The following is a 22,405-nucleotide window of genomic DNA, read 5'->3' as shown; positions in this document are numbered from 1 at the left end:
TCAGTGTCTTTGATAAGCTTGAAAACACTTCAATAAATATATTATTTTACCCTTTCTAAATTTTAATAAGAGTTAATAAATGCATTATTATTTTAAGATTCTTCTGTTTTAATTTTCTATTGTGATATATGTATAGTCCTTGAAATATACAAAATATGATTAATTCAAATATCTGAATTAATATAATTTCTGAAGTATGAAAATATGATCTAAGTCAATAATTTTTGTTTTAATATCTTAAGAAATTTTATATATAAAAGCATGAAACTTTGTTTTTATAAATAAGTGTAAGAAAGTAAATGTAAGTTACTCAATTTATAGTCAAACATGGAATGCCTGAATCTATCTTATGAAATTGGGGCAAACATAAATCAGTCCCTTTCTGCGCATAAGCTGCCTACTGGCCGAGCGTAAACTTGGCATAAGTCTAGCCTCCATCCAATATGACATGAGCATGTCACACAACATCAAACAAACATGAAAATATATTTAGAAATCATCAGAAATAACTACAAAACAATTTTTTATAGCACACATTCAGAAATATTTAGACTGTTAAAAAGGTAAAAATATGATATGTCCATAGACAAAACAAGCCACTAAAAATATACAATAGAAAAGCTGTTTTAAAATTTAAAAATATACACTAAGTCATTGTACCCACTGTTAAACACTTGTTTATCAACTCTGCATAATCTGATATGAAAATAAAATTCAGCTTGCTTCATAATATTTCTTTGTGAACTATTAGCTGTTTTTCCTCCTGGTGCCAAGACAAAAAGATTTTGTCTGGATGTAACCCTAAAAAGTGATACATAAAGTTGTCCATGAGAAAAACATTCTTCACTTAAGTCAATTCCAGCAGTGTGAAACGCTTGTATTTGGGTTTTATTTATTGCTCATGGCGAGCTGAACACATTTAAAGGAAAACGGTAAATCTGTTGGAATGAGAGGAATCTTTGATATGATTCTCCAGCACCAGAGCCAGTTAGATTCCAACAACCAACATAAATATTTTAGAGAATTCTGAAAATTAATAATCTATGAAACATAGTGAATTGCATTACTTCTTCTTTTTTTTTTTTTTTTTTTCATGTAGTAAATGATTTAGGATATTTGTTACTCAGTAAAAAAGTATTCATCTAATAATCCAAACTAGAAATGCATGAAGGGATATATATATATATATATTTTACTCTGTTCTAGATTTATTGTCTAATGTTTCATAATTCTGTATTAACATTGTATTGATAATGACATATATGAGATAAAAATATCCTGTGAAAGTGAAAAAAAAAAAAATGTTTTGTTAAAAATATTTTATTGTAGGTTCTCTTGCTGCTCAGTGTTCAGAAGATGGTCAGTGTCCTTGCAAACCTGGCGTGGGAACTAGAACTTGTAGTAAATGTGCCCCAAATTTTTATGATATGACAGTACAAGGATGCAGGTATTTTTCTGCATCATTTAAAATTTTCAAAACAGTAATAATTAATAAACTCGTATGTTCTTTTTTTTTTTTTTTTTTGAGAAATAAATACAGACTTTATCATAAGCAACAATTAAATGTTTTAAAATCCATATATTATTAATTGAATAATAAATTATTGTTGAACAATAATTATGCCATAACATTTTTGAATTTAAATATCCATTAACACAAGTAAATAAGACAAGTAATTGAAATGTGTAAATCTTTCCTTTCATTTTAGATAAATATTTATTCTAATATTCGGTAAGAAATAGCCATAGATATTTTCAATAAACAGCATAATTTCATGAAATTTCTCCTTGCAAAATTTAGAAATTTTAGTTTAGCTTCATTAAATACTTCATGCATGAAAGGTCAAAAAGCATCATTGTTTTATGACTGCAAATATTATCTTAGAACCTAATGAATAATTTGTAATAAAAAATGCCAGGAAATGTAATGTAGTTTTTAAATTATCTTTTACTGATATTTTAGAAATGGTTAAAAAAAAGTGGAAAAACTAAGATTTTAAATATTAGTAGGCATATTTAACTATTAATCTGTACAGTTTTTTAATTATATATATATATATATTTATATATATATATAATAGCATTAATCTAGTCATATTAACTAAAAGAACTTGAACATTAAACATAGATCATTCTATCTGATTTGCAGTGCTGTAAATTGGCTATATTATTTGACAATAAAGTTGACAAAATCAACCCAGATGTTAAGGCTGGCCGACAAAGTCTAAGTTTGTAATATCTCCCAAAACTGAAGGATTGGGATGAAGGTTAGGGGACGGACAATCATCGTTGATGTATCTAGTATTAAGAGATATCATAAGAAAGAAAAAAAAAATTAATGAAATATGTGCAGTGATTGTTATTTAGAGGCTCTGTCAAGTTTTTTCCTTTTTTGCAATAAAAAGAAAAGCACACTGAAATAGCGTTTTTGAGATTTTCACTAAATTGGGAGATGATGGTGGACAGAGAGTTTTTGATGATATATTTAGGCTTTGAGCTTTCATATGGAAAAAAAATTAACCAAACTGGACCTGTTGATGAGGCTGTGGGACTTATTCTTTGCTTTTCGTTATTAGTTTAAGTGTATAGAAATTGTTTGCTGTCTGTTTCTTGAAGTCCAAAATGTAGCATGCAGAGGCGGCGTTAGCAAGTTGGCTAGGGGGGCAATTGCCCCCCTGTCGGCAACCGCTTGCCCCCCCCCCCCCGTCGGAGAGAGATTGAGAGTTTCGTCGGCAAAATTTTTCACTACTTCAAAATGGTTGTGGAAAAGCACACATTCTCGAATATGAAAATTTAAAAACCATCTTAAAATTAATATGTTGTAAATAATTGTAGCTGTTAAAGCGGTTTGATTATGTTTGGTAAAATAATCAATAGGGTGGCAGGTCAATAAGATGCCGCATTTTGAGGACGATTTTTGATCGCCTGACTATGAACGCAATTTGATAGCTGTAGAAGTTAAATTCACAGATTTGCAGGCTTTTGATTGAAATGTCGTTCATCAAGCTTCTAATTAGCATTACTTTTGGCAGTATATCCGACAGGGTGAATACGTTATCTCATTCTGCCGACTATGAACTGAATACGATGGAAGTTCGCTAATTTTCAGACATCTTGTTTAAATGTTCATTCGGCTAATAATTTGCATTACTTTTGGCAGAATAACCGACAACGTGTCAAATGAGTAAGAAGTCACATTTTTGCCGATTTATATTTGCCTTTCGGCTAAGATGTTATCATAAGTTATGAGAAAAAAAAATTTTATCGAGTACTTCGATTATTTGCAAGTGGAGTTATTAGGGAAAAAAACTTTTATATTTCACAAGATATAGGGCCGGCGTCCTGGCATAGGGGTAGCTCGTCTTACCCGTGACCAGGGAGTCCTGGGTTCGAGTCCGGGATCGGGCATGGTTGTTCTTCATCTGTTCTACCTGTGAGATGTGTGAATGTGCCCCCCTCTAAAAAGGGGTTGTACAAGCGAATGTGATGCGTGAGTAGCTAAGACATACTCTTGGCCCTAGTTAACGCTATGAAAACAAGAGACTCTCCCTTGGCTTAAAATCGCTGACTTCGTCAGGGAGCTTGTCCATGGCAAATGTCATTATAAACAGGAATAGGGCGATAGTTTTCTCTAATTTGTTATTCAATGAATCATTTTATGAGATTTTAGATTATAAAATGAATAATTTTTTTTTATCTAATTGTTATTTCTTCGGTGATGAATTGGTAAATTTATTTTATTTTACTTCACTGAGAATTCTCTGATTAAAATCTAGTTTATGGTTAAAATAAATTTAATAAACACTCTTTTTCTCTCGATACTCTTGTGTTTTATGCATGCTAAGAAGAGTTAGGTTGCTGTAACCAGGTAATGTGAATTAATTATAAATTACTGGAATAAGTAAATTTTATTATAGTAAATTATTTAATAGTAAAATATTTTTTTATGCATTCTAATTTACTGGCTACAATTATTAAAGAAATATTACCGACTGAAAATGACGACAAAAAATAAATATATATATTATGGTAGCTTTTTAGCTATGCTAAGAGCTTATCCACGTATGTACTAAATTTGTTAAATAAATTACTACCTAAATTCTTAAGATTCTGCATTCAGTATTATAACTATGTAATCGGAAAAAGTATTTTTAAAAACCTTCTTTTACATTTTTTTATAAATACTCTTTACAGTAAAATCTATATAATTTCTGGTGCTTCTAAATTTTTAATAAAGAAATCTTGATAAAATGATAATGTCTTGATTAAAGTATTTATTCATAGAATATTCATATATGATATATTAATACCTTGACATACGGATTCACTTAACTGGTACATCTTATTAAGGACAATTATTATTATTTTAATTCCTAAAATAATATAGTCATTTGAGGTACTGATGAGTTTTCAAGTGATTTTTACATTTTAAATTACTCAATACTTTCACTTAATTGTAGATTAAAAATTTAGTAATTCGATGCGCGATCCAGACTCGTCATTGTATACGAAGTGGTTAAGAAAAACCAATGCATGCAACTGAGGGGATAAAAATAATTTTTTTTAGAGGTATATTAGATTGCAATAGCTTCGAGGGAAACAAGTACTTAACCACAAGAACACGTGCTTAAAAATGAAGATAGGGGAGTTCATATTCTAGAACTAAATGTTTTTTAATAAAACGCTTTGTCTTTTAAAGTCTGATAGTTTTTTAGCATATACATAATACATGGGACACCTAATGCTTAAGCCGCTCATTTTTCACACATTCATTTTTCAATCTTACATAAAATAGTTAAGTTTGTACATATCTTTACAAAATATCTTCCCAAACTTTCTTAAGAAACATCATTGTATCTTTTCAGCATTCTATATCGTTTGTGTCCGAATTATATTAAATTTTTGTTGTATGCGCTCGCTCATTCGCCTCGGTTTCGAAATATATCTGCATTCCCTCTCGTTGTTGTAATTCTTATAAAAATTATTTTAGGTAGGAGACTATATAAAGGAGGTGGAAAAAATCGGTTTTTGGCGAAAGCACTGAATATTCCATTTTATTTATCATGCTGGATTTCTAAAAAATTTCTTTTATAAAACGTTTTGAATATAATTTCTACATTCATTTTAAATAGCTTCCATGATGAGAACTGTATTTGTTTAATTTACAATGACACCGCATTCTACCTCAGCCTGTGTTTCTATCTATATACTACAATCTAGAATAAATATAATTGTATTTTTTTCCAAAATTAGATCTTAGTGCAAATAAATCTCAAGAATCTCATAAAAATATAGATTCAAATATTGACAATTTTTTAAAGATCATTAAAAAAAAAAAAAAAAAAAAAAACTGAGAACATTTTTTTTTTTGTTGCAAATATCTTTGTAAATTTTTATCAATGAAAGAAAGGTCAGTATCTCAAAAAAAAGAAGCTAAAAAATACTTAATTTCCTTTAATTAAATGTAAAAATTAATTATTATGAGTTATTTTCGAACCAAATTAGGGAAATTGTGATTGCTCCCCTGTCGGATATGTCTTGTCCCCCCATCGGCAAGACTCTACCGCCGCCTCTGGTAGCATGCAAATAATTGTTATTATTTATTTTTAAATTATCCACAGTAAATTGAAAAATGGTAAAAATAGTATTAAATCAAATAAGAACCAGGATTAAATGCATTTTATAAATCTGACTAATGAAAAAGAAACTGCAGTTAATTATAGCTGTAAAGACGAACTAAAAAGTATCTTTTAGTTTAAACTATTGAAATTTTTTTCACTTGTTCCAAATGCTACACTTAATATGGAATATGCATTTAATATAGAATTTATTAATTTTAAAATTATAGAAAATACTAGAACTAATTTAAATTTTTAAAGAATGTTAAAAACATTCTGTTTGCTTTCTAATAATTTTGCTGTCCTGACAATTCTCACTTTTGTGAAGAAAACAGATATTATCAATGCACTGGTACATATTATCTTGTTCAGTGTTACTTAATTACTTATTTTTATTCATTTATATATTTATCTAAATCATGTTTACATTCGACACATTATTTTCTTAAAATAAATCATTGGCGCTGTGTATTCAATAACATAATATTAAAATATTATACAAATTTTAAAGTGACTATATTGAAAATCAGTGTGATAAACATAAGTTCATATAGGTTCTCTTAGTTTCCGTTCTTATAACTGCCTTACGAAAAATTGTTATTTTTTATTTTGAGCTTCATAGAAGAAAGAAGGTGAAAATGTTAGTTCATTGTGCAAATTTATCCTAAAATAATCATAGATATTTTTTAAAAACGTATTGAAACGTATTGAAACGTATTGAAATTTTATATAGTTTGTATTAGACAAAAATTGTCCTGTAAAGTGTTTATATATATATATATATATATATATATATATATATATATATATATATATATATATATATATATATATATATATATATATATATATATATATATGCCATTTCCAGACCATGTGGATGCAATTTAGCTGGCATTGCACAGGATGCTCCTAGTTGCGATCCTTCTCTAGGTTACTGTCCATGCAAAGATCATGTGATTGGACAAAGATGTGATGAGTAAGTAAATGCCATTAAATTTTGAAACAGAGATTTTATTATGTCTTCATTTATTGATAAGATTATTTTGGAATATTCTGGATGATAAGTAATTATTGAGTATAAAATTAAGAAAATTTGTTAAAATGACTACTAATTACTTTTTATAATCATTTTTAAGTATTAATATTGAATTTTTACTTAATTCTATATTCTTTTGCTACATAGTTGCAAGAAGGGCTATTTCGATCTTCAGTTAGATAATGAATTCGGCTGTGTTGCGTGCTTCTGTTATGGTCACTCCACAGAATGTCGTAGCGCTCCAGGATTTTTCAAAAAGATCATCGAATCAAAATTTGATCAAAGTATGAAATATTCTGTTATTATTCCCTGATTGGCATTTATTTATTTTTTTACTTTAAAATTTTTTGATGTTGAATACAAATCATTTTAAATAAACTACAGGGTGAGTCCCATCTTCTTTGTTGTTCGGCTCTAAAAAAAACTAAAACATTTCTGTGTTTGAAAGCATTAAAAAAAATTTGTTGAAATGATACTGGAAGGCTTTGAAAAAGGAAATGATAGAGACAAATATGCATTATTAGTTTAACCATATATATATTGAGGACTTGTTTAATAAAATGACAACAAATTACAGTGTGGTTGTGCCAGTCTTGATAAGACAATGCCTCAGTTGTATGTGTTAATTTTTAGAAATAATTAGAGTGATTTTTTTTTTGTAAGTACCAAAAAGGGTGTTAGGTGTAGTTTGCGATTACATAAATTACATCTTTCTACTGATGAATCTCGCAACTCCTGGTATTATTGTAATTCTGTGCTTTGACACAATACCTTATCAAGTCTGTACTGTCCCTGTAACCACAATTCTTTGTAGTGATTTGTTGTTCAATAGTGTTTATCCGAAGCTTTTTGACAAACATCTATAATCAGTCATAATTTTCTACATTATTTCACATAAGGAACATTAAGTATTATGATATAAATAAATTTTCATTGTTGTGTGTTTTCTAAAATACGGAAAAAATGAAATTAATTTACTAACCAAAAATTATTTATCGCCTCTTCAGCATTTAGTTTCCAAAATCATAAACAATAAATTTGAAATCGCAGAAAAATGAAACTCTTAATACCTCCTCATATGGAAAGAGAAAGAATTCACCATTCATATTCGTCAATTATAAAATCAAATTATCGCTGAAAAAGGCTTAATTTTTAATTAATAAAAATTTCAAAGAAGTTGCTCCAATGTTTTCATTCCCACACTGCGGTGTATATGTATATGCGAAGTTTGTTCGAAGTTCTGGATCGATCAAACAGTATTGCCTGTAGAGCACCAACACACATATGCACATTCATCTTTATTTTAAATATAGGTAATTTAAAAAAAATTGAAATTTTTAAAAATCATGAATGTTTAATTTTTAGATGAAATTTTTATTCATAAGGATATTTTGTCTGTATAACAATATTTAATTCCATTTCTTTGAGTAGTTTCAATATATATTTTAAGGTTGTTCCTTGTTTATATTCTTCAAAACGTAAATGAGTTACTACATTATTTTATAACAAATAGTACAACATTGCTCATTTCAATTAAGTATATCTGTTATTATTTGAGGTGCAATATTTAGAAAATAATGCATTACCATCACATTGCATAATTATATTCATTATTATAGTTCTTCATTTATATGAATGTTTTAGGTCCAGAAGGCTGGAAAGCTGTTGACCTAAGAGGCCATGGAATCCCAGTCTTTTATGATGCTGATCTTCAAATTATTGAAGTTCGTGGACGTGGGGGAGAGTTTGCTTATTTTGTTGCACCTGGTAATTTGATTAAATGATATGTTTTCTTGAGACCTTGTTTTAAAATGTTTTCAATAAACTGTGATAATATATTGGCATATAACTACAGTTAACATGCATTGTAGTGTAATTCTGAACAATGTTTTATGCTTATTATTAGCATTTATATATTCAATGTATTGCTTTATCTTTCAACATATTTTCTATGTTGGAAGATATGTTGTTTTCTATGCTGTTCTATGTTGTTTTCTATGTTTCTTATTTCTATCAAGAAAATAAAAAACATAATTTACTTGCTACATGGTCTTTTTTCACAATATATAACAGGTTTTGTTTTTTAATTTTTTCATACCGTTAGAACTCCCAGTTGTTTTATTCCAAATATCATTTATATACCCATATTCGAAATATTATGCAAAGTGAAAGTATTATAAAGTGTTTTTTTCCCCTTCATTTTATCAAAAAAGAAAAAAAAAAAGACCTGCAGATTGTGATACATTTTCCCATTTCCAATTTAGCTGAGTCTGAAAGCTCATTTTTGTAACTATAATTATTTGTCAATAAATTGGATAACCCAAACCGCATTGAGCTGTAGGAATAAAATTTGGAAAAATAAAGAAGTACAGAGGAAAAGAAAAGGTTCATCTATCATATATTAGATTAAATCTGTTGAAGGAAATTTATCTGTCCGTTTGCATATGAACATGATAATTCAAAAATGCAAAGATCTAGATAAATTATTAATAGAAATTTTAACATTGGATGTGTTTTAAATTCTTGACCAAATCTATCAAAACAGAGAGCATATGTCCTCCTGTTTACATTGGCCTATCATCATTGCCAGTCCTATGGTGTGCTATCATTAATATGTTTATATCATTGTTTTAAATGAAATATCTCGAAGGAGCAAAAACTTATATTACGCTTATTATCACCATTACGCGACTGCCTATTTCTTCGTATGTATAATGTAAAAACGCACCAAATTCATCTATAATGTAATGTAATAATTCAACGAACTTAGGTAAAAGAAATTTAGTGTGGTATTTTGTGACAAAAATTGTTGATTTGTATTTAAATTTGAACCCAGTCAATTGAAAGAAAAAAAATTTGGAATTCATACTCTGTTTTCTTCATTATTTTATTAAACACAAACCATTTCATATTGAGTCACAGCACGCAGAAGTCAGGTGAGAGAAGGGACGTACTCTTGAACTTACTCAAAAACTTAGTTTGTTTCTTCTCTTCCCATCCTTACTCCTGAGATTGATTCAAGGGAAGCAAATTTTCATAAACAGTGGCAGAAAGAAGGTATTATGATGTATAAGCATGCAAGATAGTTGAAGAAAGAATACCCCTGCTAGTTTTGTTTGATTATAGACTGGTATAATATTTCCATGCATTTTATGAATATTTTTGTCCCAATCTCTTATCATTTCACTAAACTATGGTGTAGTATATGTTTTAATTTAAATAAAATTCAAAAAGAATAAATTCTATAAAAATAGTATGATTTTTTTTTTTTTTTTTTTATTTAGATTGCTACTTGGGTAATCAACGGGCATCTTATAATCATTACCTGACTTTCACATTCAGAATTGGCGCTGAAAGTGTTCGAGTTAGTGCTCATGATGTAATACTGGAGGGTGCTGGTCTTCGAGTTAGTGTCCCAATTACAGAACAAGGGAATCCCATTCCTTCTCATAGGATACAAAATTACAAATTTAGACTACATGAAAATCCTGTGTTTGGGTGGACGCCTCAGCTGAATACATTTGACTTCATCAAACTTTTGTCTAACTTAACAGCTCTGAAAATTAAAGCTACGTATTCCAGAGAAGGTATGAGACACTTAAAATGTTCATTTTCTGCCATTTCAATTCATTTTTTAATGTATTGTGCTGCATTTAATTTACATCGATTTCTAAATTCAGTTATTCATGCAGTTTGAGCTCTATTTACACAAGCTACCTAACTTATATCTGTTGCCATTTTGGTATGCTATTTGAATACTGGAAATTGTCTGATACAAATAAAAATACTAAGTTATTGTGTTATTAATCTATGCAAGTGTCAGTTCACATTTCTTTTTATAAAATTAATTGCTGTTACTTCAAATATATTATTTTTTAGAAACTAGCATTAGAACTCTTACAAATTACTTATATATTTGAGTTGTAAAGATCTTCTTTAAGACTATCCAATTGGTGCATAAAGCTCCATCTATTTATAATCATGTAGCAGTAACATTAGTTAAGAACAATTAATAGACAAATACTTCTTACATATGCAAAACATTCTTTCCTATACCTTATATCTTCCTATAACTTTTTGGATTTTATGAAGTTTATTATTTATGACATTTATGCTTTAAATTTGTTCTTTCAATACATTTAGTTTGAGAAGTACTCTGCCTATGTATTGTTAGGATTTTATATTGCAATGTTCCTATTTTTGTTTACTTATAAACAATTGAATATTCATATTAAATTTTTTTTCCATGAACAATTCAATGTCTTAAGCCAATTAGCATCAGTGGCGGAATTATCATGGCTATTTTGTAAGTATTATTATTTATTTATCTCCTGTTTCTTTTATACTTTTTAATTTTATTAGGAGTTGGATATTTGGATGATGTGATACTTGAATCAGCTTCCAATGTACCAGGAAATTTCCCTGCAACCTGGATTGAGCAGTGCTCATGTCCTGAAGGCTATGCTGGTTTGTCTTGTGAACTTTGTGCTCCTGGATATAGAAGGGAGCCTTTAGGCAACAGTCCTTATTCACGCTGTGTTAAATGCTTTTGTCACAATCATGCTGATACTTGCGATCCAGATACGGGTAAAGGATGGTTTTGATATTTTTAATGAAAAAGGAAAAAAAATATGGCGTTGATGAATTATTTTGTAATGAAAAGTTATAAAATCAAAACGATTGAAATAAAAAATTAAGTCTCAAAGAGTTAGAATCTTTAAATAAAATCAGTTTTCCAATTAATTAATTTACTTTTGTTCCAATAAATATATTTCAGATTCTTCTTGGAAATTATTTAAAATTTTTTAATAACATTTTACTGAAAGCAATTGTTTATTTTTAATGGTAAGAGAAATACTTAAAGTTTTATTATTATTATTTACAGAAGTTGGATAGATGTGTCATTAATCTCCAAATTTGTAGAAATTGTTTGTTGAAAAAAATATATTATTAAATACAGGGAACAGATTTTTACCTTCCCTGGTTAATAATACTATGAACAGCTAGATTAAATGTGAACATTTTCTTTGTCTACGCAAAAAGAAAAAGAAGAAAAAAATTCATTTAAAAGAAAACAAAAAAATTATTTTATTCTATATCTTATATTAATCAATTCTCTTTATTTAAAATAAAGTATACCTCTACCAAAATCTTCTCTTTTTATTTATTTGCATATCAATAATAACATTATGCTTAAATTTCATTGTTTCTTTAATTTTATTTATTTTTGAACATATTAACGAAAATTGAATAAATGCACGAAGATCCATTTCTTTATATGTTGTATTTTTTGTTAATCATGAAATGGTACAAATTCAATTAGGCCGATGTATCTGCAAGCATAATACTGAAGGCCCTCACTGTGAAAGATGTGCTCCATCTTATTATGGAGATGCAAGGGAGGGAACTTCTGCAGACTGCAAGCCTTGCTTGTGTCCCGACAGAGGACCCTGCGTTATGCTTCCTGGAGGTCAAGTTGCTTGTCAACAATGTCCTCTGGGTCACACAGGTATGAAGTTTGCTTATTAAAATTGATTTGGATTATTCTGACTATATTATTTTATAAAAATGAATAATATGCATTTTTTTTGTCAAATTATTTCAAAATTTTCTTTTCTTATTTTATTACAATCAGTCACCCCATTGTCACAGAATTAAGCCATTTAAACAGGTCTTATTGTGACTAATTCTCATCCACTATCCAGCTATGCCAGCATTCAATTTCCCGGACTATGGCAGTTTCTGTGGAGAGGTCCGATCCCTCCCTTCTCCACTAGAAGCATACTATATCGAAACAATATGTGCCTCTATTCATCACTCTATTTTGCCGCTTTCTTTTTCGCAACAGTTGACCCCCAGTCATAGGGTGATATTTCAAATTTTTTAAAGAGCTGGATTTTAATACTTATTTTAGATATCAATTTCCAAAATTTTATAAAAATCCTTAAAACACACTTTTATGTAAAGTGAGCTGTTATGCACTATTGCTACAAATATATTCCCTTGTTATTCTTTTTGTATGCAAAATATACACAATGCTGTTAGTATCAAAAATTCCATTTTGAATTTTGATGAATCTCCAAGTTTTTAGAACCTCCCTGAAAAATTACACTTCTTGAATTACATCAATGACCAAATTTGTAAGCTTTTTTTAAAGCTTGAATTCTTGTAATATGTTTTTTTTATATATATATTTCACACAAAGCAAGAAATTTTATATCTATTTAAATGAAGTTTTATTCTGAATTCGGAATAAGAACTAGAAGTAAAATATTCGCATTACAATGAGTATTATGCTATTTTTAGACGAAGAAGCACAAATACTAGGTAGAAAGCGAAGGAGTGGAGTGTTGTAAAAAGTTTTAATAATAAGCAATCATAATTTCTGTTCTGTGTTCCAGTTAAATAGCAATAGCTTCTCAAATTCATGTTTAGAAGTAGAAATTGCCTGTTTGGATAGTGTATATATATATATATATATATATATATATATATATATATATATATATATATTAAAGTTGTGTGGCGTCACTGCTGTGGAATTACCTATTTTATTGTTCTTAATGCTGCTTAACATTAGAAATTATAGAAAATAACTTATATCACCTAAAAAAAGGAATGACTTTTTACTACTTTCTGTAGTCTAATAAGTCCAAGGACTGCTTTATTGCATGAAATTTATCGTTCTTTCACAGAAATTTCGGAAGAAGTTAGTAGGAATGTGACTATATCAATAGTACCAAATTTTATTTTATGTTTTCAAAAAGCTTATTTGATATTAAAAAAAAAATGGAGAAATAACGAAAATAACGTGCAAAAGATGATGGGAGATTAAAAACGATTTACATCATATATGTAAGGATGCTATATGAGACCTTGATATCTGAATTGAGTGCGACTGGAGTCAATTCTGGAATAATACCTAGAAGTCCGTCCGAGCTTGAACTGAAAGTTGGAATTCCTGGAGGGTGGGTGGGAACCTATTTCAGCAACAGGGACGAATAGAATGGATAAATGAACATATTGATGGGTAGGTGATTAGTTGAAATGTTATATGCAATGAAAGAACTATCAGTACTTTGGGAAGAAATATTATAAGACGTGGATTCTGTGTATTCTTGAGTATGTGACCTAAGTAACTCGGAATAGCAATGATATATACAAATTAACTTTAGTGCGGTGGTGTTGTGAGCAGCATCATAGATTTATATCAGATTTTAATTGCAGCCGGTGTAGAAGAAAACATCCAAAATCCATACTCATTTTTCTTCACTGTATTGTGAATTGCCCAAATGTACCATATTGTGTTAATATACAAAATTGTCAAGGGTAGATCACTCTTGCTGGTGTTACATGGGATGACTTCGGCATGGCGCTACATATGCAAATTCCTGACTTTCATTTTAAGGGTATGAAACTCAATTTCGCTCCCCAAATATTTTATATGTGATTTTAATACAGACTGCAATAAGTTAGAAGTTTTCGTATTGTTGTTGTATTGAATGGGTTTTGTACTGATTCCTCATTTGATTGATGATTGTGAAATCGTGTCTCTATAATTCCGAATTAGTAAATCTATCCAATAAATGTAATCAAAATTTGACTTTTCATTCAATGATGCATTCTTAATTATTAATCGAATGCCTACTTTTCTTTTTTGAAATTCTGAATTTAAAAAAATCAGGATTGTTTTTATTATTATTATTATTTTTAAATTTTTTTTCTCCATATTTATAAGAAACATTTCTCCACTAAATATATTTGAAGTATTTATACCTATTTGATGAAGTTTCAGAATTCAACTACATTTTAAAATCCGATTTGTGAACATAATAACAATTTTTTTAAAGCGTTTTTAAGTGGATGAAATGATTTCTGGTAAAATGAATTGATTTAGAATGCTGAATCATTAAATTTACATTCCATATTAAAAAAAATTAATGCATAATTTATTAATTGCTTTTTTTAAAGGTCACCAATGTGACATGTGTGTCGATGGTTATTTTGGTGATCCTACTGGAAGATTTGGTCCCGCTCGGCCGTGTAGAAAATGCGACTGTAATGGAAACATTGATCCAAATGCAGTCGGCAACTGTAACACGTAAGTTTTATCATTATTATTATATTTATGTTTAATATTTTTTTCTGTGTGCCAGTTAATGTACTTTTGGTGCGTGGTTTAACACGCATTGCCAAATTTACTTTAAATTAAAGTATTAAAACATTTTTACTTAATGAAAACTGCCAGCCATGTAAATAACAAAAATAAATTTTAATTACAAATTAAATTAACAAATATAGAATATGATACATTGGCCGTAATTCCATCGACCAGCTGGAGACAGACGTTCTAAGCCAGCTGGCGAAGGCAGGAAGTGAGTCACTCGTATCCGTTGGAGAGCAAAGTTCATCTCCAAAGGTATGATTGATGCTTATCGCCAGTTGGCGAAACAAACAGTCATTTATCGCCTGTTTGGCCGCTGCACACTCCCTCCGCAGTCTCATTGGAAATGGACATAACGACGTGGGGGTCGAACTTGTCGCCCTGAGCGAGTTGTTTGCCTTGCTGGAACGACGATGGATGTCTCAGCTGGAAGTGTTTTAGTACACTTAGTAGTGGAACTTGCTTCTTGCTTGGCTGGTGGTATACTGGAACACTCAGGAGGAATAATAAAAGCAGGTTTCAGACGGTCTATAGAAATGGTATGGGAAGTTCCCATACCATTTCCAAACGTTTTTTGTCGCCTGACAAGAACTTTGTACGGTCCATCATATGGTGCTTGCAGGGGTTTGCGTACACCATCATGTCTCACAAATACATGTGAACACTCGTTGAGGTGAGGATGTACAAAGATTGTTCTTTGGCCATGACAGGATGTTGGAACTGGTCTCATCGTCGCAAAATGACGTTTCAAGTCCTCCACGAGCTGCTTGGGTGATGCGTCTCCAGGTGTTGGATCGAAAAATTCTCCTGGTAGTCGCAGAGACTTGCCATATACCAGCTCAGCTGTCGTCGCTTGTAGATCCTCTTTGAAGACGGACCGGAATCCTAGTAACAAGGTGGGAAGTGCTGCAGACCACTGATCTGTGTTGTAGGCTTTCAAAGCTGCCTTTAATGGGCGGTGGAACTCTTCGATCAAGCCATTGGCCTGAGGATGATAAGGAGAATATCTGATCCTTTTAATTCCTAGTAGCTGAGAGAGAGCACGGAACAAATCACTCTCAAACTGTCTGCCTTGGTCAGTAGTGATTCTTACAGGACAACCAAATCTGGCTATCCAGTGCTTAAAAAAATTTTGTGCTACTGTCTGTGCTGTCATGTCTGGAATTGGTACGGCTTCTGGCCATTTCGTGAACCTATCTATCATTGTTAAACAGTAGTAGTTTCCTTGAGAAGGAGATAGAGGGCCAACAAGGTCCAGGTGCACATGTTCGAACCTCTGCGATTGGTCTACAAATTTTCCTACTGGGGTCTTAGTATGGCGAATTACCTTCGATTTTTGACACGGGATGCAATGTTTAGCCCAATTGTTACAATCTTTTCGAATGGAAGGCCAAATAAAACGCGATCGAATTAATTTTGAAGTGCTGCGAATGCTAGGATGAGATAAATTATGCAGTGATGCAAAAATTTGCTGACGAAATGATTCAGGAATATAAGGTCGAGCTGTACCTGTTGATACATCACAATAAATGGGAGTTTCGCAATTTGGAAAAGCAATTCTTTTAAATTGTAATGTTACAGAATTATCGATTAAATTTTTTAATTCAGAATCAATTTGTTGTGCTTGTGCAATTTCGTTATAATCTATGGGATTTGGCATGTTTATTGCGTTTATCCTCGAAAGTGCATCTGCTAATATATTCTCAGAGCCTTTTATGTGGTGAATATCGGTGGTAAACTGAGATATAAAATCTAATTGTCTAGCCTGTCTCGGAGAGCATTTGTCCAAGCGCTGTTGGAAAGCGTAAGTTAACGGCTTATGATCAGTAAACAAAGAGAAATTTCTAGCTTCAAGCATATGCCTAAAGTGTTTGATGGCAGCATAAGCTGCTAATAACTCTCTGTCATAAGCGCTATAGTTTCTTTCTGCTGGGGAGAGTTTCCGAGAAAAGAATGCGAGTGGTTGCAATTCTTCATCAACTAATTGAGACAATGTCCCTCCGATTGCAAAGTCTGAAGCGTCGACTTGTAAAATTAATGTGGCATCTGGTTTGGGATGTGCCAATAAAACAGCATTTGCAATTAATTGTTTACAGTTTTGGAATTCTTCTTCCGCTTTATCTGACCAGTCCAATTTCGTTTTATCATTCTTTTTAGCTCCTTTTAAATACGAAGTTAAATGTACCTGATGTTTTGCTATATTCGGTAAAAATCTACGGAAGAAATTTAAAAAACCTAAAAATCTTTGAAGATCTTTTACTGTTTTTGGTTGTGGATATTTGAGAATCGGTTCAACTTTATGGGGTAAAGGTTTAGTCCCCGAACTGGTAATTAAATGACCTAAGAAAGGAATTTCTGAAGCGCCAAATATGCATTTTGAAACATTTATGGTTAGTCCATATGTGTTTAATCTCTCCAGTACGATTCGTAAATGAGCTTTATGCTCTTCTTGACTGGAACTAAATATTAAAATATCATCCAAATAGACATAGCAAAATTTAATATCGCCCAGGATTTCGTTCATGAATCGCTGAAAAGTTTGTGCTGCCCCACATAGTCCAAAATTTAAAAATGGGAATTCAAACAGTCCAAATGGTGTACAAACTGCGGTTTTTTGTATATGATCCGGATGCACTGGTATGTGAAAATAAGCACGGACTATATCAAGTTTCGAAAAAATATTTTTTCCGTGGAGTGCATCGGAAAAATCCTGGATATGGGGTATGGGATAACGGTCCGGTACCGTACAGGCATTTAATCTCCTATAGTCACCAACAGGACGGATGCTGCCTGAGCTTTTGGTAACGACATGAAGGGGAGATGCCCAAGGTGATTTTGATGGCCGGCATATGCCTTGGTCCATCATGAACTGAAACTCTTTTTTGACGGCGTCATACATTTCTGGATTTAGCCTTCTAGGTTTACTATGGAAAGGCGGACCGGTTGTTTCAATAAAATGTACCGTATTATGTTTAACAGGTTTTAACCCAAATGTTAATTTTGTTAATTCTGGGAATTCTTCCAAAATTTTATGGTATGCTGATTCACCAGAAATAAGTTTTAGAGATGCATAATTTGTTGATTTTGAAATTATTCCGGATTGGGTAAATTTAGTTACATTATCAATAAGTTTGCGCCCTTTGAGATCTATTAATAGGTCAAAGGTTTGTAAAAAATCGGCCCCTATTATTGGAACAGGCACATTAGCAATTAAAAATTTCCATGGAAAATTTCGCCTGAGACCTAAGTCCACATTTAATAATTTAGATCCATAAGTATAAATTTTGGAGTTGTTAGCTACAAAAAGTTGCAGAGAATCAGGCTTTAGATTTTTTTGGTTTTTGTTGAGCGGTATGCACGAAACATCAGAGCCAGAATCGATCAAAAATTTAAAATGGGATCTCTTATCAAAAACATGCAAACGATACGATTGCGCGGCTGCCGTCGATGTAGGTTGATCGACAGCCGCTATTGCGAGTTTTCCGGATCCGCGTTAGTTGAGTACGCACATGGCGTTACGCACTTCAGTGCCTTTTCTCCGAAACGCGCATGATAATAACAGAATTTTCTCCCACGATCACCGGAACGCCCACGCGAAAAACTACGGTGTCTGTTTTTCCGATGGAAAGGGCCTCTGCTTCTGTCACGGGAAAGCCGTTGTACCTGCTTACTTAAAGCGGCGATTTCGCTTCGGAGTGCAGTAAACTCATCCAGAGTGGAAGCTTTCCGCATGGCATTACTTTCCGCTCCTCGGTTGACGGCAAAGACGCTGTTATCTCCTGAGGAAATACGGACCTCAGCAATTTTGTCGGCCATGTTGGCCAAATTGTTCAGGGGTTCAGAACTTATGGACAAAATTGCCTGCATTTCTGACGGTAGTTTTTGCAGCCATAAAGTTTTGAGGAAATCGTCTTTTATGCCTGTGCCACCACCGAGTTCGCGCATCTTTCGAAGTAACTGCGATGGTTTATCGGCGCCTAAATGTAGTTCAGAAAGCAGTCGACGGATTTGTTCATTTTCCGAAGCGGCAAATTCGGCTATAAGTCGAGCCTTTAATGCATCATATTTGTTGGTGTCGGGGGGTGCGAGTAAAATATCAGCAACCGCTGATAAAGTTTCCGGATCAATAGTTGCAATCAAATGATTGTATTTTGCAAGGTCATTCGTTATTTTTGCTAGAGTAAAATTGCTTTCTACTTGGATGAACCACAATTTTATATTGTTCTTCCACAGCGGCGGTATTTTCACCGAAAGATGGGACACCTGCGACTCTATCGGAGCGTCAGCATTGACAGTTTCGTTTTCAGAACTAAGCATTTTTGGTTACTCGATGTGGGAAACTGATAATTTTTACAATATGTATGAGTATCAGAAAAAGTTATGATTATTTAAATACATGTGTTTTTAAAAAAATTTAGGAGTTAAAAATCATAATAGTAAACATGGTAGCCAAAACGAAAGTAATAAGAAATTAATACTTCGAATACAAAAAATAACACAAAAATTAATACTGAATATAAATAATACGATTTCTTCGCCAAAATAATGGGGAAATAAAATATTGACCAATCACAGAGAAATGAACAGAAAATTTGAGCACATACCTGGTCCTTGATGCATTACTTCTAGGCACAATAATCCAAAATAATCCATTACGAAAAGTAATTGAAGAGCTCAATCACCAAAATCTGATTTGAGCATATTTTAAAATTTTGTGGCTGCACTTCGCAAATTTTAGAAGAGTAGAAACAAAAGTACCGGGTCACCAGTTTGGTGCGTGGTTTAACACGCATTGCCAAATTTACTTTAAATTAAAGTATTAAAACATTTTTACTTAATGAAAACTGCCAGCCATGTAAATAACAAAAATAAATTTTAATTACAAATTAAATTAACAAATATAGAATATGATACATTGGCCGTAATTCCATCGACCAGCTGGAGACAGACGTTCTAAGCCAGCTGGCGAAGGCAGGAAGTGAGCCACTCGTATCCGTTGGAGAGCAAAGTTCATCTCCAAAGGTATGATTGATGCTTATCGCCAGTTGGCGAAACAAACAGTCATTTATCGCCTGTTTGGCCGCTGCATACTTTATGATCCAGATATACTCAATAAAGGGTTAAAATTTGTACTTGTAAGCAATGTTTTGAAAATTTTTAATTAATTAAAAATTAATAAATGTTCAAGTCTTTTCGCGATTAAAAATTATTATTATTATTATTATTATTTTACAATTTTTAAAAGTATTATTGCACAAAACTGATTTTAAATTTTTCTCTGTGTGTGTTCTTTATTAATTTTAACAATCTTTAATATATATATACAAAAGTATTAAAATCAAGTTAATAGGAAAATCAAATAAACCAAATAAAAATTTATATATATATATATATATATATATGTGTGTGTGTGTGTGTGTGTGTGTGTGTGTGTGTGCGTGCGTGCGTGCGTGTGCCTCTGTAATGTTATCGGACTCGGTTCCGCTTATATTCTATTGCAATAATAATATAACAGGAGGCATAATTCAAATAGGATAGGATTATTTATTTGCTTTCTATTATTTTATTTTATTTAATTAATTATTTTGCTATATATCTAGTAATATATAAAATGCTTGTGTATCTGCAGTCATTTACTTTTTCTAGGCATGGACTTAATTTCTTTCCTTAAATAACTAGCTTTATTTACTTTAAAAGTAATGGAGACCGGCCAAAAAGTTGGAGTTCGAAAAATGTTTGCTATGTCATAATAAAAACACAGGGAAAATTAACTACTATAAAATTGGCGGAGATATTTAAGATAGCTGGAAAAGTATGACCTTCTCTTGATGTGAAAAAGAGTTCCTAATTTTGTGCAGCATCATGCAAAAACTTTTTAAAAACAATACAAGTATTAATAATATATAAGCGAGTTTTTGAGGACTAATTGTCCATAAGTCACAATTAATTCATTTCTTAATTGCTGTTTTTGAAACAAATTATAGATAATCTTGAGAATAGGCAAGTGCCTTTTTCTCGTTTTATTATTTCTAAAAAGCATTATAGATTCCATCCAATTCGTTTATTCTTATCAAGCGGTCAGTGTTATCAAAATTCATAAGTCCCGAAGTGGCAGCTACTGTCATTGCCGTAATAAAATTGAACCTGTTCTCATCAATGCTACAAAAATATTTCATCATGATACTTCAAAATATCAATTGATTTATTCATTTTGGCGTTAAAACATTCGTCCTTGTCGGAATCACCGACGTTTAATGTTTAGTAGTGCTCATAAAAAGAGCTGAATGAAAAGAGTTTGAAATTTTCACCTGTGCCGCAGCTTGGCGTTGACTCATTTTAAGTAAATTTTCATAATGGTAAGATTTTCAGCTTTGTCTTTATTACTGGAATCAGCCCCCCCCCCATCCATTTTCCTTCCGTAATTCATTCACAGGCAACAGTGGTTTGTGGCTGTTCAACATATTTCAATCCAAACCTAGTATCCTTCAGTCCAATCCAAACTGCTCTGGTCTATACAGAAGAATGTGAATTCCATCCCATGAGAAAAATGATTCCCAGATGTTTCCTTACAAGTGAAGCAAAATATTCTATGGCCGTCAATTGCTAATGTTGGTCTGAAATGACGGATCAGTCAAATGTCTACTTCATAAATATTATAATGATCACACTAAATGAATATTTTTGGATGCATTTGAATACGTCGGTTCGAGACTTAATTATAATTATCGCTTTATATAATTTTAAGGATATAAAGCGAATGATAACATTAATTACAATCACATTATGCGGTGTGCACTGTAAGTGGTTTTAAAACATGTTTAAATTTTTTTTAACAATTAAGTATAATGATAACAATACAATAAGTAATAAGTACAATAAGTAGGTAGGTTAAGTACAATAAGTAGGGAAAAAAACTTGTGCAACAACTTAATTATTGTCACTGAAAAGATAATTTTTTAAATTTTAATTCTACCAAAACTGAATGGTCCCAAATGCTGTTTCAATGAAAATATGGCTAGTGACACCTGGATATCACTGCAAAATTTCCTCCGTCAATCGCTAATTGCTCATTCCATTAAATGTGATTGATTGAATACCTGTGGAATGTGCTTTGATTGTTAGAGATATTCATCCACATGGATTTGGAAGTTACATTAAGGTTTTCTGAAAATTCTCAAAGAATGTCAGAGCCTATATTTCCTCAACAGTCATCAGCTGAGAGGGTTGTTCTTTTGTCACCAACCCTTAAGAATAGGGCTGTCTTTGGGGGTTTTGACTTATCCTACTTTTGATTGAGAAACTCGGGCGTTCCATTATTCTGAGGTACTCGAACTCGGTCGTTTTCAGAAATGAAAAGGCTAAGATGGTTGGGAATTTATTTTTATTGTATAATATATTCGGTAGCAATGATTTTAAAATGTTGAAATTTTATTTAATTTTCAATTAAGTAAGACTAATTACAACTTCAAAAAAATCGATTCATAGCCCTTATACCCATCCTTCGAAGTATATCTTGGAAATTTGGAAGCTTTAGGTTTAACAATCTATCTTGTTGAGCGCCAACACTTAGGCATACATTCTGCA

The 22,405-nt window shown here is 31.4% G+C and overlaps 1 protein-coding gene across 1 annotated transcript in view; it reads left to right on the top strand.

The window, feature by feature from the left end:
- The window catches only part of LOC129963002 (laminin subunit gamma-1-like), a 97,375-nt gene that overhangs the window by 41,306 nt on the left and 33,664 nt on the right, over positions 1–22,405 (top strand). The window contains exons 7-14 of the mRNA XM_056077005.1: positions 1,330–1,447; positions 6,490–6,597; positions 6,805–6,941; positions 8,302–8,424; positions 9,942–10,244; positions 11,020–11,244; positions 11,981–12,166; positions 14,629–14,758. Of these exons, the coding sequence (XP_055932980.1) occupies positions 1,330–1,447; positions 6,490–6,597; positions 6,805–6,941; positions 8,302–8,424; positions 9,942–10,244; positions 11,020–11,244; positions 11,981–12,166; positions 14,629–14,758 (1,330 nt within the window). The remainder of the gene's footprint in view (positions 1–1,329; positions 1,448–6,489; positions 6,598–6,804; positions 6,942–8,301; positions 8,425–9,941; positions 10,245–11,019; positions 11,245–11,980; positions 12,167–14,628; positions 14,759–22,405) is intronic.

The sequence above is a fragment of the Argiope bruennichi genome, chromosome 3 (genome assembly GCF_947563725.1).
Source record: "Argiope bruennichi chromosome 3, qqArgBrue1.1, whole genome shotgun sequence".
In the NCBI taxonomy this organism is placed as follows: domain Eukaryota; kingdom Metazoa; phylum Arthropoda; class Arachnida; order Araneae; family Araneidae; genus Argiope; species Argiope bruennichi.
This window is presented reverse-complemented; position numbering and strand designations above follow the sequence as displayed.